The 15,358-nt window shown below is 55.3% G+C and overlaps 2 protein-coding genes across 7 annotated transcripts in view; both read right to left on the reverse strand.

Moving 5' to 3' along the window:
* Window positions 1-887: 887 nt before the first annotated feature.
* Window positions 888-13,620, reverse strand: HBEGF (heparin binding EGF like growth factor). 2 transcript variants are annotated; one of them, XM_021081491.2, is made up of 6 exons: window positions 13,288-13,620; window positions 12,910-13,083; window positions 9,358-9,535; window positions 3,779-3,934; window positions 2,920-3,010; window positions 888-2,577 (listed from the first exon to the last, which is right to left on the reverse strand). In XM_021081491.2, exons 1-5 carry the CDS (start codon window positions 13,331-13,333, stop codon window positions 2,938-2,940), a joined length of 627 nt encoding a protein of 208 aa, XP_020937150.1. In that variant the 5' UTR covers window positions 13,334-13,620; the 3' UTR covers window positions 888-2,577; window positions 2,920-2,937. The 2 variants fall into 2 exon arrangements, with proteins under 2 accessions (XP_020937150.1, NP_999464.1); NM_214299.1 differs by lacking the exon at window positions 888-2,577 and having other exon boundaries at window positions 2,938-3,010; window positions 13,288-13,333.
* LOC110259509 (uncharacterized) overlaps window positions 13,373-15,358 on the reverse strand; it is a 51,278-nt gene continuing 49,292 nt past the window's right edge. For all 5 annotated transcript variants that reach the window (XM_085014823.1, XM_085014825.1, XM_085014824.1 and 2 more), the window contains one exon: window positions 13,373-14,009. In XM_085014823.1, coding sequence (XP_084870949.1) covers window positions 13,373-14,002 — 630 coding nt within the window. In that variant the 5' untranslated portion in view covers window positions 14,003-14,009. The remainder of the gene's footprint in view (window positions 14,010-15,358) is intronic.

A 15,358-nucleotide genomic window follows, 5' to 3' on the forward strand; every position in this document is an offset into this window, starting at 1 on the left:
AGCACAGGAGTTCCCGTTGTGGCTCAGTGGTAGTAATCCCGACTAGTATCCATGGGGACACAGGTTTGATCCCTGGCCCCACTCGCTGGGTTAAGGATCCAGCATTGCCATGAACTGTGGTGCAGGTCACAGACGTGGCTTGGACCTGGCATTGCTATGGCTATGGTGTAGGCTGGCAGCTGAAGCTCTGATTGGACCCCTAGCCTGGGAACTTCCATATGCTACAGCTACAGCCCTATAAAACAAAACAAAACAAAAAAAATAAAGAGAGAGAGACAATAGTCCCTCCGTCGCAGGATTGTGGGGGGAACTCAGCACACATAAACAGGCCTGCCGTATAGCCTAATACAGAGACAGAGCTTAGAAAATACCTACATTAGGGAGTTCCTGTTGTGGCTCAGTGGTTAACAAATCCGACTAGGAACCATGAGGTTGTGGGTTCAATCCTTGGCCTTGCTCAGTGGGTTAAGGATCTGGCGTTGCCGTGAGCTGTGGTGTAGGTCGCAGACTCGGCCCAGATCCCACATTGCTGTGGCTTTGGTATAGGCCAGTGGCTACAGCTCCAACTGGACCCCTAGCCTGGGAACATCCATATGCCTCGGGAGCGGCCCAAGAAATGGCAAAAAGACAAAACAAACAAACAAACAAACAAAAAACCAACAACAAACAAACAAAAAACCTACATTAGGAGTTCTCTTCAGGTGCAGAGGGTTAAGGATCCCGTGTTGTCACTGCAGTGGCTTGGGTCATTACTGTGGCGTGGGTTTGAGCCCCGGGCCCAGGAACTTCCACAGGCCGCAGGCATGCCCCCCCCCCCCAAAAAAAAGCAAGAAAGAAAACACCTACATTAAACCAGTTTCCAGACAGAACAAACAGACAGAAGCCTCTGGTGTAGGGTTATCTTTATTTGAATTGCAAAGTATAAATATGAACCAGGTTTGGAAATACAGGTTGTAACAGTTCAGTAATGGCACCAGAAACTTCCAGAAGGGGCCATGACAGCATACCTTTGCAGTTCTGGTGAGGAGAGGGGGTTTGCGCAGAAGCCCGACTCACCTCCCACCTTTTCTGTGGCAATTGGTAGGTTATCAATTACCGAGATCAGTCAGCTCCCATGTTTCCTGCTCCTCCTCAGCCTTCTTCTCTGCTGATACCTTCTCTAGAGTGTCCTGGGCTGCACTGACCCCTGTGTGGAGTAGCACCAGAAGAATGGCAGGAGTAAGAGAGACGTCTTGACGGAAGGAGCGTGTCGGCGGGCCTGGGCCCAGAGCGGGTGAGGAGCCAGGAGAGCCACAGGAGAGCTCTTCCGAGATGGGGCAGGGAGAGGACACAAGGACACACTGATATCTGTGGCATCTTGACATCAGCACCTTGCGCTTTCAAAATACAAACGGTAGACACAATCGCCTAGGCAAGACGGCAGTCCAACTCATAGAGTGGATCTGACAACGCTAATTCCCACATCCTGACCACACGCAGCTCCCCCCGCGGCACTCCGAACGCGGAAGATCCTCAGAAATGTGAACAGACCACAGGGGACGACGGCAGAAGGGTCCCAGAGCCATCGCAGATTTGCGGCAGAGGCGTGTGATGCTGAGCCCGATGGCGGGCAACGCGGGGTGGAGGGCCAGGAAATTGCCAAAGTAACAGTCTAGGCACTTGCAATATTATTGTTAGATTGTTAAAAACTAAATAAATTAACATACATAGAATAAAATAAATATATAATTTAAGAGGCATTTTACAAACGAACAAACAAACGAACAAAAATAGTTGTTATTTTTCCATCTGGGTAGAAGTCCCCAAATTCAGAGTTCTCAGGTTTATGGTATTTCACAGTTAACTCATCAAATCCAGCGCTGGAGGGTCCAAATGGAAGATCCCTCAGGGGCGACTTGAGTACATGGCTTCTCAATCTTTGTCACTTTCTTCCAGTCCACAAAGCTTGATTTCTTCTTCCCCTTCTTCTTTTTTTTTTTTTCAGTCAAAGATCCTGGAGCACATGAATTTGCCTTTTTTTTTTTTTTTTTTTAGGGCCGCACCTGTGGCATATGGAGATTCCAAAGGTAGAGGATGCATTGGAGCTGTAGCCGCCGGCTGACACCACAGCCACAGAAACGCCGGATCCGAGCTGTGTCTGTGACCTACACCACAGCTCAGGGCAACAGTGGATCCTCAGCCCACTGAGCGAGGCCGGGGATCGAACCTGCATCCTCATGGTTCCTAGTCGGATTCGTTTCCACTGTGCCACAGTGGGAACTCCCCTGGAGCACATGGCATTTTAATCTAGAAGACAAGTGTTTAAACAAACTTACGGGGGCACGTGGGGCTTGGCGGAGGGGAATCAGAAGGGCACAAAGGTTCCACACGTTTGCTTTCTTCAGACCCAGATCCCACTGGACATATTCTGTTTGGCACTTGAAGGCTCTGGTATTTTGGCAAAGCGATTTCAGAAGGCCCGATCTAGGTGGCAGCGGGGGCTGAAGGACTCTTGGGGGCCAGTTGTGAAGTCCTTCCACTCTGCAGAGTCTGAGCTCACCTCGGATCTTCTCAGAGGCAGCAGTCCCCAGCGGATCCCTAAAGCACAGGGGAAGGCATTTAAAACTGAATCCAGCTAAGAGGGCTGAAGCGTCTCCTGGGCCCAGTCTTAAGAAGTGGAAAAAGCTGGGGAGGGGTGGGAAGGAGAGGAGAAGCGGCTGCGAGGCTGTCTCTGCAGGCATCTCTCTTGCCCATCTCTCTCTAGCAACTTTCACCCCCGTGCAGACGCAGCACTGACGTGCTTCTGAAAAACACCTCTGCATTAGGACTGTGACCTCCCAGCAGCCTGCCCCCAACCCTCAGTGAGGACAATCCAGCCTGCCAGGAAACAGATCCAGGAAAGGTGGTGACGGTGCCATGGGGCAAGGGCTGGGCCATTACCTTGAGCACAGGTTTCTCTCAGTGGGAAGCAGTCACGCCCAATTTCACTTTCTCTTCATTTTCCACGTCATAACCTCCTCTCCTGTGGTACCTGAGGGAGATAAGCCCAGTGAGCAAGCTCTGTTTGTTCTAACAGGATGCAGGTCCCCGAGCAGGTCCTTCCGGAACACTCTGGCCCAATGGTTCTCACCAAACTTAGAAAGGCCCAGAGACATAGGGCAGCCCAACGGGCCAAAGACCCAACTGGCCCAAGGGGTGCCTGTCTCTCACGGTAGGCTACAATTTGCAGACAACGTTCACCCCGTTTATGCAATCCTCACCGCATCCTTAAGAGGCCGGGGGACAGAGGTGACAGGCACTGAAAGATTCAAGCCTTAGGAAGAAGGGCGTGAGTGGATGGAGGCCTCACCACAGATGACCCCCACTACTCGTAAACGGACAGAGGGCTTAGCAGGCCTCCCCAGTCTGAGACATAACCGGGATTGGAAGCACAGCCTGAGGCCTGACTGTCTCAGGACTGGAAGGATCTCCCGATGGTGCCACCCATGCCCTGACCCCAATGCCAGCCAAGAACAGAGCCGGGGCAGAGGGCGGTGTGAAGAGGCCTGGCCCCGGGGGTGGGCTGCTGAGCCTGCGGTGAGCAGCAGGTCCTGCTACGGCCTGGCGATTTTTGCCCTGGGCTCTAGACATTGGACTCAGGTCACACCAGAGAAGCCAGGTTCTTGGAGAGCCTGTACCCAGGAGTGTTAGACTCCTGGCCCGGGATGTGGGGGGTTGGAAGGCTCACGTGATCATCGGGTAGAAGAGGCCGGAGCAGAAGGAACAGAAGCGATGTGTGGAAACAGGCTGTAACACTCACCTGAACATGAGAAGCCCCACAATGACGAGCAGACAGACGGACGACAGCACCACGGCCACCACAGCCAGGATGGTGGTGTGATCATATGTATATAAACGATTTTTCACCGGGAGGCTCAGCCCATGACACCTCTCTCCGTGGTAACCGGGGTGGCAGCTGGTCCGAAACAGAAGAGAGCAGAGACGAGGTTAGTGCACTGGCCTCACTCTTGGCAACGGGCCACCTACCGAAGCCAAAGCCCGCTGCTCACATCGTCCGCCTGTCAGTCCCCGACTGTGATCGCTGTCCCTCCTCCTCTAGTTCAAGACTCTTGAGAAGCCCCTCTGAAGGTTCCTGGCCTTCCTCCCTCACTCCACGCCCTCCCCTCTCTTCTCCCTCTGGTTCTCTGGCCCCATATTCCTGCTCCAGGCAGGGAAGAAGCCAGGGAGGACTTCAGGTCTTGGCTAGATACAGACCACGTGTGGATGATTCATTTCATGTGTGTTGAGATGGTCTGTTTAAACCCGTTCAGAGGACTCGGGCCCAAGAGCTGGTGGGCTGAGCTCAGGGCATCGGGTCCCACTCCCTCCAGGGAGGCCCCTCAACCCTCAACGCCCAGAAATAAACCCAGCCTTCGCCACCAGTGCGTCCAGCGTCCAGTCGCTCTCTGCCACTGCCCAGTCTATTAATAGGCCTTGCTCCTTTGCCAGGAGTCGTTTTTCTCAAGTTTCCTTCATTCATCTCCCAGCTCCCCGCTTGCTGCGAGGCCCAGCTTGAAAGCTTCACTTGGCCTTTGGCCTCTGAACCCTAGGCCGTCAGGTCTTGTTCATCACAGGACAAAGCAAACAAACCAAGAAAACATCTTGCCCAGCTGTCCTGCCAGCGCATTTTGGAATGGCAGAAACACCCCCCTGGCTTTTCTCACTCAAGAAATAAATCAGGAGTTCCTGCGGGGGCTCAGGAGGTTAAAAATCCAACTAGTCTCCATGAGGATATAGGCTGGATCCCTGGCTTCGCTCAGGGGGTCAAGGATCTGGCATTGCGGTGAGTTGCGGTGTAGGTCGCAGACGCGGCTCAGATCTGGTGTGGCTGTGGCTATGGTGCAGGCCAACAGCTGCAGCGCTAAATGGACCCCTACCCTGGGAACTTCTATATGCTGTGGGTGTGGCCCTAAAAAGACAAAAAAAAAGAAAGAAATCAGATGGAAACTGCCTCTTCTAACACAAAACCTTTCCTGGAAGCTCTTGGGAAGACGCAGAGGCAGGTGAACAAGCCCACTCAAGTCTGTTTATCTGAGCATCCCAGAGATGCTCTGATGTAGGTAGGAGCCCCGAGATACAGGAAGGCAGAGCTATTTTCCCCACAGTCACACAGCAGGGCAGAGACGGGGACGTGGACTGTCTGACAGTGCGCTCAGCCACTCCCGTCCATGACTGCCCAGCCTGGGGGGCAGTGGCCCTGATTGCCTGATGACTTTAGGCCACGAGCTGCTGAAGGGAGCCCCGAGCACCTGGCGGCTGTCTCTTCTGACCTGTACATCCTCTGGGAAGGAGTTGGGGCACCTGGTTCCTCAGAGCAAGGAATCCCTTCTTCCTGCTGAGAGGTACTAGGAAAGCTCCAAGGAGCAGATCTGCCCAGACCCACAGCCAGGCTCCCCTGCCTTCCTGCCTGGCACCTCTCCCTTTCCCAGCTCCTCCTGGGTGTTTTGGGGAACCACCTCATGGCAGGATCCATGTAGGTCAGGCTCACAGTAGAGCACAAAGGTCCCTGCCCGGCCTTTCCATGCATCTGTCCCAACAGCCCAGATGGGCAAAACAGCAACCCCCATCCTGCCAGGACGTAGAGGACACTCTCGGGAGCGGCCCTGGAAAATCACTTGTGCCCAGCACTTTACAGTGTGTGAACACTACCCTTACCGACCAGCTTAGCTGAGACTCCTAACACCCTGGGAGGCAAGTAGAGCCTCTTTTACCGATTCAAAGACCAAGATGAGGGTCAGAGAGAATAAATGATTTGCCGAATGTTTCACAACGAGGGAGCAGAAGGGCCAAGATGAAAAATCAGTCTTGGCAGATTCCAAATTTTTAATTCTCTCCATTCGGCACCGTGCAGGTTACGCCAAGGAAACACCTGTCTGATGGGCTTGATGGGTGTCTGGGGCTTCCGACTGTGCGCTCTCCCATCGTCACCCTCATCACTGTCACCGTGAATCATGAATAGTAAATAGCACACAGGACAGGCTTACTGTGAGCTAAGTGCTCTGTCCTAACTGCTTTACAAGAACCGTCTCACGCGGTCTTCAAAACATCTCTCCGAAGGGGAAGCCACTGTCACCACTCTGCAGATGAAGAGACTGAGGCTCCTGGGAGAGAACTTGCCCCAGATTACACAGCTAGCCAGGGGCAGAGCCAGGATGCAACCGGGCAGCCTGGCCGACTTCAGAGCCTGTGCTTGCCTCGCGGGGAGTGGGGAGGGCAGCTGAAGTGGAGTCTGTTTTTCACTTCCAGCGCACCAGCCAAACCCCAAAGGTGTTACTCAGATGATAGAAATAAAGCTTGGCCTCAGAGGCCCGCAATATTCAGTTACATAATCCCTCCACCCCCACCCTGAGTCAAAAGGATAATAATGTAAACATCCTAATATTACCCCCTCCCCCTCCCTGTGCAGACAGCTCGGGGCTCCCCCAAGAAAGGAGCATCTCAAGCATCCCAGGGTGGGGGCAAGATCGTGCGTCGCGCCCAGGACCAGCGACCCAACAAACTGGGACGTGTTCCTCCTACCCACGCCTGTGACCCATTTCAGAACGTGCAAGACCACAGAAGCAAGAACCTTCTAGAGTCCCGAGACACCTTCCAAATCGGATTGTCTACCCCTGCCCCAGGAGGTGGAGGGGGCATCTTTTGGCGGAGGGGACTCAGAGCACACGAGGTCCGGACGGGTCCTGCTGCTATTTCTAGCCAGGTGACGTCGAACAAGAGACCTGCCCGTCTCCAAGCTTTGGTTTTCTCACATGAAAGACGGGACAAAGTGCCTGCCTCACCAGCATTTTGTGAAGAGCCAATGAGATAAATAGATGACAGAACTTCATAAAAGGCCGAGTCCCGCATGTGTGAGAGCTATTCTATAATCGGCCTCCAGAGGACACTGCCCACATCCTGAGGAAGGGGACACCAGAGCGGGATGGCACCCAAGACGGGGGGCTGGCCATTCCTTCCTGACGTCTGGGCAGTGAGGCTCTGAGACCTCCTCAGCTCACTGCCCCCCGGCTCCCTCCTGCCACAGGAAACTCTGCAGCCAATTTCTGGGTCAGCAGCTAGTCAGGAGCCCAGGACACTGCTCTTTGAGGGCAACGTTTGGCTGGTGACACAAAAGGGTTTTCCTGTTGATGGTGGCGTGGAGGGCTGGTCTAGGAAGCTGGCCAGCCTCAGGCTTACCACAGCAGCCTGGACACACCCTGGCTGGCGGTTCCTGGGGCTGGAGGCAAGAAAGAGTCACAAAGGGCCCCAGATAGAGGTGCCTAGATGTCCCATTCTCCCAAACCAGGAGCTCTGTGTCTTCCTGCTGCCTGCTGCCCTGAGTCCCAAGGGCTGGAGGCAGGAGGCAGCCAAACCAGACACAGAATCCGGCCCCTTGAAGATGGGCCTGGGAAGCAGACACAAAGTCTTCACATCAGCCTGCCACGCTCTTCGGCTGATAAAAACTTGAAGAGACCTGTGGGCCAATAGCTGTCCTCTGTAAAATCCTACTCTGACTCTGTAAGAACAGACAGGGAAGAAGGACATAAGCCAACACCCCGCGCAGCCCGGGGGGCATGAAAAGCATGTTGGACTGGAAGTCAGGCACCTGAGCGCCTGCCTGGCTCCTGCCACTTTATTTAGCAGTTGATCTCAGACAAATCACTTCCTACTTCCGGGCTCCAATTTCCTCATCTTTCAACTGGAGACAGCAAGGCCTGCCTACCCAGCAGAGGGCTTTGGAGAATCCCAGGACAGGGCCTTATCGTCCTGTCCCCTAGAAGAGCTGGCACCGAGCAGGTGCTCAACACGTAGTATATGCACACTGTAAAGCTCCAGGGCACAGGAGGGAAGGCGCTTCCCCGTCATCACCACCATCCCGAAGGCCACCTTGGCCAGGAAACCAACATCTAGTCGAGGTTCTCGGGGCTCAGGTGGTCGGCCAAGCTCAGCTCTCCAGGAGAGCAGCCCTGCAAGGGTTCCCGGCTGAGCAGTGGAAGTCCAGCCACCAACGCCCTGGACCACTTCGGCCCAGACAGATTCCTGGCCTCAATCCATCCTGACTACTCTCAGTCACTGGCTCCGCCCTGCGCTCATAAGGCCATTTTACCAATTTAAGACAAACATTTCCTGCCTGGTCCCAAGACCTTGGAAAGAATAATTTGGGGACGGTCTAGGTCATTCTGAAGCAACCCCCTCCAATACGAAGCTCCTGACAAGGATATTAAAAGAGCGGACACACAAGTGATGTTGACAGCGTGGGCGGTGATGGGTCTGCCAGTTGCCAAATACAGGGCAGCTCTGCTATATGAGCTCCGATGGGACAAAGATGCTTTAAAAAGCCAAGGGATCTGTACCAATCCCGGCAGAAGAGATGGTCAGCCGGCCTTCCTGATGGGTTGGGGAGCTGCGTGCAGTCTCTTGACCCCGTCTGGCATCTCCCAGGTCACAGAGGCTGCCTCTTCATGGGAAACGCAGGCCCAGAAGAGAGTGGCTGTTGGCAGCCCGATGTGGGTGGTGGTCTCGGGCACAGTGGCGACACGATGCTTGCCAGAGAGCATGGCAGTGCCGCCACCCCTGAGGGGTTGCCAAAGCAGCCATTTGCTACGCTTGGCCTAGGAGAGTGTCTGGGGAGCCCACCGCCCCACCACTCACGCCCCTGCCCAGGGACGGGCTGGGGCTGCCTGGCCGGGGGCTGAGGCCTTCTGAGTCGGGTTCCATTTTCCCTTAATCCTGCACAAAGGAACGGTTCTCTCACCCCCATGGCCCAAGGTCAATACCCACCATGTCCCCCACCTCCTGGCCCTCGCTGGGGTGAGGACGACGGAAGGAGGGGCTGCTCCCTGCTCCCACAAGGACTGCTTTCTGTACAATCCCGCCGGGCCTTAGAATCAACCCGCATTTGCTCAATCCCATGCTCTCAGGTCCAAGGACACACACCCCATACCTGCACAGCACGCAGCCAAAGGCGCCTCACACCTGGCTGCAGGGCTTGGGAAAGGAGGCCACAGTAGTGCCATCACCCGGGAGCCCTGCTCTGCCATGTGCCCTACTGGCTTCTCCCATCCAGAGCAGGGCATGAGGCAGAAACGAAGAACCTGCCTACAGGTGTCGGCTCCCCTGGCCACAGGCTCACTTCTGAGCAAGCAGGAAACGCCCCCAAGGATGAAAGAGCGTCACAAACCCAGGCCACAGGAAACTGCATCCCAAGTGGGGGGGAGCTCCTTCCGCTGACTAAAAATATTTCCCCTCCTCCCAACTTCCTCCCAGAGGGTGAGAAGAAACTGGGCAGAATGATGAATTCAAGGAACAGGGGCAACCAGGAACAGCCACCTGGGGGACAAAGGGGGAGCCAGTGTTACTTACATGCAGGATGGCGCCCGGAGCTCCTTCACGTACTTGCACTCTCCGTGGATGCAGAAATCCTTGTACTTCCGAAGGCACGGGTCTCTCTTCTTCCCTAACCCTTTGCCTTTCTTCTTTCTTTTCCCTCGCTCCTCCTTGCTCGGTGTGGCCAGAGCTTGTGGCTTGGAAGAGAAATCAGCTGCGGGGGGAAAAGCACCATGTTCAGCCTTTGCCTCGCTCAGGGGCAAGAACGAGAACAGCACAGCGTCTGGAAGGCTCCTCCCTGAGGTCCGAGGTCCGGGCAGGCCCCTGGGCTCTGGGCCTCCCAGCTGAAGCAAGAAGGCACAGACCACCCAAAGCTGGGGGAGGAAGTAGAGGCGGTGGGGGTGGGAGAGTCCCAAGGAAGGCATTTCACAAGCTCAGTTTAAGAACCTCATTCTAAGAATGTGAGCCTCGGTGGATTGCAGCCGATTGGGCAAGTCTACCCACCGTGCCCCCAGCCCACTGTCCGGCCTCATCTCTTTCTCCCCACGCCCACATGCTTCTATTTCGGCCTTAAATCAGCCTCATTTCCTGATGCTGCACTCAGTGACCCACTTGCAGGAAGACAGGGTCGGAGATAAAAACTGCTGCTAGAGAAGGTACTTGGAGGCTATGTTAGAGGGAAGATTATTTTTTTTTAATGTTGCAAAATTTTTAAATATTTTTATGGATCTACAGTTGCTTTATGATATTGTGTTTGTTTCCAAGAGCGTTGCTTTTTAGACATCAGGCGAAATATTTACCCTGCTCTGTGCTCTTGGCAGCTAGTCGCTTCTCTCAAAGGTTTCTTTGCATTTATCCCCAAAGGTCCCGTGTATAGCTCTCTAGGATGGAGCGTACAGTGCACGAGAGGTAGAGAAATGGAAAGTAAAACTATCAGAAGGAACTAGAACTGTGGTGACTCTCCCCATTCTTTTCATACTTCGAAGGGGCAAAACAACCTCTCAGACATCCAGCCAGGACTGACCAGGGGCTGCTCCCATCAGCCCAGGGCTCTCATGCCAGTCCCCTCTCCCCTGCCTCCAGCAGAAAAAAAGGGGCCTGATCTCTATGGCTGTAGTGACGTGTCCAGCAGAAGGGTGAGCATCATACATTAGACTGGAGTCCTAGGATGCTCAAGGTGGAATTGATTTAAAAAAATATAGCTTTCTGGAGTTCCCATTGTGGCGCAGTGGTTAATGAATCCAACTAGGAATCATGAGGTTGCAGATTCGATTCCTGGCCTTGCTCAGTGGGTTAAGGATCCAGCATTGCCGTGAGCTGTGGTGTAGGTCACAGACGCGGCTCAGATCCCTCCTTGTTGCTGTGGCTCTGGTGTAGGCCGGTGGCTACAGCTGCGATTAGACCCCTAGCCTGGGAACCTCCATATGCCGCGGGAGTGGCCCTAGAAAAGGCAAAAAGACAAAAAAAAAAAAAATATACACACACACACACACACACACACACACACACACACACACATATATAGCTTTCTGGAGTTCCCATCGTGGCAGAGTGGAAATGAATCTGACTAGGAACCTTGAGGTTGCAGGTTCGATCCCTGGCCTTGCTCAGTGGGTTAAGGATCCGGCGTTGCCATGAGCTGTAGTGTAGATCATAGATGTGGCTCAGATCTGATGTTGCCATGGCTGTGGTGTAGGCCAGCAGCTGTAGCTCTGATTGGACCCCTAGCCTGGGAATCTCCATATGCCACTGGTGCAGTCCTAAAAAGCTCTATCTTTCCATTTCCAGGTGAAAAACTTGAGGTGCCAAGAGTCAGTGACCTGCCCAAGGTCATGCAGGGTTGGGATCTGAAATGTGGTCTCTGGACTCCACGTCCAGTGCTCTTTCTAACACACCAAGCTGTCTCTCTCTCTCACACACACACACACACCCTGTCCTAGACGAGCCCAGAGCACCTGGGATGCTGAGCCAGGAGTGAGACAATAGATGGGCTAAAGTCAGCAGACTTGTGCTTCAATTTCAGCCCTGTGGTCTTGGGCAAAACACTTCATCTCTCTGAACCCTGTGGTTTTCAGTAAAAAGTCGGGGGCAGGGGTTCCTATCTCAGAGGGTTGTAATGAGGATTAATTAACCCACAAAAACATATTGAGTGCTTCGTACATAGAAGGCACGTAATAAATGGCAACATTTTTTTTTAAGGTGATAGGATCCCTAGAACTGAAAAAATGGACTTTTTGCCCAGCAAACCCAAGACAAGGGAAGTGGCAGGTGCCAGCAGTCCCGTAGCCGCCTCCCCAACCCCCCGGCTCTTCTGGTGCAACCCCAGACCCCTTCAGAACTCAGAAGGTAAGGCGGATGCTCAGAGGAAGCTGCTGACCAGAGCTGCAGCGAAACTGAGGCAGAAGGGCCAAGCTGGTCAGAAAAGGGAGGGAGAGAGTGACAGGGGGACAGCTAGGCTCCTGCCGGGGAGAGGGAGCAGTGAGTCAGGTCTGCAGAGGTATGAGGAGCAGCTGTGTGGGTGGAGGGTGAGTCACGGCCCCGCTCTGCCCTGCCTAGAAGGACAGGGCCAGGAGGATCCAGGTTGTTCAGGCCAAGGGTGACCCCAGAGGGCCACTGTCAAGAGGATGGAAGGCAGGAGCCCAGCCTCAGCTTTGGAGCAGACCCTGGGTTTATACACAACACCTCAGGGAAGCTGAGTGAGTAAGAAGAGGGGTAGCTGAGGAGCAGGCGGAGCTAGAACAGGTGGGTATCTTTGCAGCCAAATATAGTCATTCCAGGGCTCCAGGGCTCAGTCCCTGCTCCACCCTCAAGCATCTCTGCAGGTGGCTGGGGGCAGGGAAGCGAGCAATACCGGAGGCTCTGGACTCTGCCCTGTACTTGCACTCATGTGCTCAGCCACGGCGCTCGGCTGGTGGGAGGATCCCACCAGCCCTTCCTCCCTTGAAGTCTCTCTCAGGGACTCAAGGTGGTCAGGAAGTATCCGGGCGTGGGGAGACTTGGGAGACACCCAGCATTTCAATACAGCTCTCTAGGAACCCAGTGCTCACTCTTCACAGCCCTCCCAGGGGGAGCTGGTCTCTGCAGGGACCAAGAGTTCCTCATTTCCCTCCGTTTGCCCAACCTGGAGACAGGTGGACGGAGGAGGCTAACAGGACACACCTCCTAGGTGCCCAGCATCCGAACATCTGTTACCTTGTTTTATGCATAAAAGTCATTTGATGTAGAAACTAGGACTTGTGCCCCTTTTTACCTAGACACTCTAAGGGAAGCATCTCAAGCATTCCTTGCATCTCTCACCCAGTTTACCTCAGAGGAATGGACCGAGCCCAGACACCTTGCCTGTCTCAATTTGCCCCCAAGTATCCAGAAGGGCAGCAAGGAGCCACGTGAGACCCCAGGGCGAGAAAGACAACAGGACCTACATTCTAGGATCCCCCAGGGAGCTTGGCAGGCCAAGGGGCTTTTCCTTGAAGTCCTCCCTCCCTGAAAACCCCCAAACCTCAGGTGTGTGCAAGCAGCATCCTTGCCAGATCCACTTATTCTTCAACTGCCCACCAAGGTCCAAGGACGGACAGCCCCAGCACTAACCTCTCAAAAGGTCCAGGTCTGCCTCTTCCAAGTCCAGGACTTCCCGGCCTCGGCCACCTCCCGGGGGCAGCAGCTGGTCCGTAGATTCGGTAGGGGAGACCAGATTGCTGGTTCCATCCGCCAGCCCCCTCCGCAGGCGCTCCAGGCTCTCGCCGGTCACCAGCGCCGAGAACACTGCGGGTGAGGGGCAAGGCCGCATCAGACCCCCCGCCCAGACCCCCGTCGCTACGTACCGCAGCCGGCGCCCGCCCGCCAGGGAACACGGGCCCCACCAAGTGGCCCGCGCCGGGGACGCAGCAGCGATCTCCCTCCGTGCCCCCCGGCAGAGCGTCCCCATCCCCCCCGACCGACCCCCGGGAGCGGCAGCAGCCCTCCTACCTGCAGCCAGAAAGAGCTTCAGCACCACCGACGGCAGCAGCTTCATGGTCCCGGGCCGGGCGGAGGCGGCGAGGCAGCGATCACTTTAGAGGCGGCGGCGGGAGCTGGGCGCTGGCACGGGAGCCGGGGCGGGCAGAGCGCAGGAGACCCCGCCGGGCACGATCTGCTGCCGGCCTTGGGGTGCAGGCCTGGCTGGGATGTGCGGGGAGCTCGCGGCTGCCCGGCGCCTCTCTCGTTCACTCCGTCTGTCGGTTCGTCTGTCCGCCCGCCCGCCCGAGCCCTTGCGCCTCAGCCAGGCCAGCCGCGTGCCGCGCGCAGCTCCCTCGGTCGACTGAGCGCCGCTCGGCGCGCGGCCGGGAATAAAGCTCCGCGAGGCGCCCAAGCTCCGCCCCGCCTCCCGCCGCCCCCTCCACCCCCCCCCCCGCCCGCCCCGCGCGCCGGGACGCCCGCCCGGCTCCCGGCGCCGGCCGCGCAGCCCCCGACCCCGCGGGCGCGGCGGGGAAAGGGGGCGGGAGCGAGGGGCGGCGCTCACATATTTTGGGACCAGGCCAGGGCGGCCGCGGCCTGACTGTGGGTAGGGCTGCTGACCGGCAGGTGGCGGGGACCCGGTCCTACCTTTCCCCAAATGCTTGTCGCGCGGCAGCCCTGTGACGGCTGAGCGGCGCTTCGCCCTTGGACGCTCCTCGTCTCTTCCAGGCCTGGTCCCTCCCGGCATCCCTGTTCTAAACCAGGGATCCCCCACTCAGGTCATCATTTGAGCTTCAGATACCCGCTTCTTTGCCTCCCCACAAATCAAGGAGTACATAATAATTAACTCATTTATCATTTGAAAATTAGACAATGAAAGCCAACAGGTCTCAGGTGAGCCTGAGAGGTTACCAGAGTGGCAGCTGCAGGCCCTTGGTATCCATCCAGCAAAGGCGAAGAAAGTTACCAGTATTCTTTCAGCCGCTGGAGAGGCTTCTCCCCATCTTTGTCTCAGTGGACATAGTCTCCATTAAGATTTTTGAACTATGGGTTATAATTCCCAGGCTTCCGGCATCGGAGGGAGAGACACAGGCTGCGAAACAAGCCTTCGAATCCCATCATCTTCCGCCAGCGTGGGAACTGGGCCCCTCCCGCAGGCCCCAGCTAGTTAGCCTAGGTTATTGCGTTCAACAGGTGCCAGGAGTTCCCGGCGTGGCTCAGTGAAAACGAATCTAACTAGGAACCATGAGGTTGCGGGTTCAATCCCCGGCCTTGCTCAGTGGGTTAAGGATCTGATGTTGCCGTGAGCTGTGGTGTGGGTGGCAGACGCGGCTGGAATCCCGCGTTGCTGTGGCTCTGGTGTAGGCTCTGATTAGACCCCTAGCCTGGGAATCTCCATATGCCGCAGGAGTGGCCCTAGAAAAGACAAAAAAAAAAACAAAAACAAAAACAAAAAAACAGGTGCCAGGAGATTGATGTGTTTCTCTTCCATCCGAAGTATTTTTACAGGGGTCTTCTGGAGTCAGTGTCCTGGCCCAAAGAAATGACTCTCTCAGTAGGCATTTCAGCTCCCAGGGACGTGCTGGGGCGGGAGTTGTATGACACAGGGCTGGGTTGGCATTCAGAGCCCTCAAGTTGTGCCAGATAGAGCTGCTGGCCTGATGCAGCCCATGTGTAGGGATAAAAACAGGCCTGCTATTTATACACAGTCTATCCCACTCTCCCTCCTCATCCCCGCTTGTGTAGGGGTCAGTGGGGCGCTGTGCGCTTTAATTTGCCCCAGCAACTCGCTCCAGATTCCGGTTTCCACGATGCTGGAATCACGAAAGTCCCAAACTGGAATCCTGATGTTGCTTCTTACTGTGTGACCTTGGACAAATATTTAATGTCGCTGAGCCTCAGTTTCCACATCTCTCCAACGGAGACAACAATAATAATAACACCTACTTTGTAGACAGCGTCTTGAAGCTTGCCCTCGGGAACACGTATGAAGGACTTAGTACAGGGCCAGACATAGTATAATGACTGTGACCTATTGTTATTGTTATATTACTAAGCATTGTACACGGACCATTGCTTTTCCTTAGAAACCTTTTTTCTCTCC

The sequence above is a fragment of the Sus scrofa genome, chromosome 2, assembly GCF_054392235.1.
Source record: "Sus scrofa isolate SSC_HxYL_T2T_F1_AM1 chromosome 2, Sscrofa_HxYL_maternal_Yorkshire_Landrace_v2.0, whole genome shotgun sequence".
In the NCBI taxonomy this organism is placed as follows: Eukaryota; Metazoa; Chordata; class Mammalia; order Artiodactyla; family Suidae; genus Sus; species Sus scrofa.

Coding starts and splice junctions, on each gene's coding strand:
- HBEGF (XM_021081491.2), bottom strand. CDS start 13,333: ATGAAGCTGCTGCCGTCGGTGGTGCTGAAGCTCTTTCTGGCTGCAG. Junction 9,536..12,909: donor AGACCTGGACCTTTTGAGAG/GTTAGTGCTGGG, acceptor TTCCCCCCGCAG/CTGATTTCTCTTCCAAGCCA. Junction 3,011..3,778: donor GTGGGGCTTCTCATGTTCAG/GTGAGTGTTACA, acceptor TATCTCCCTCAG/GTACCACAGGAGAGGAGGTT.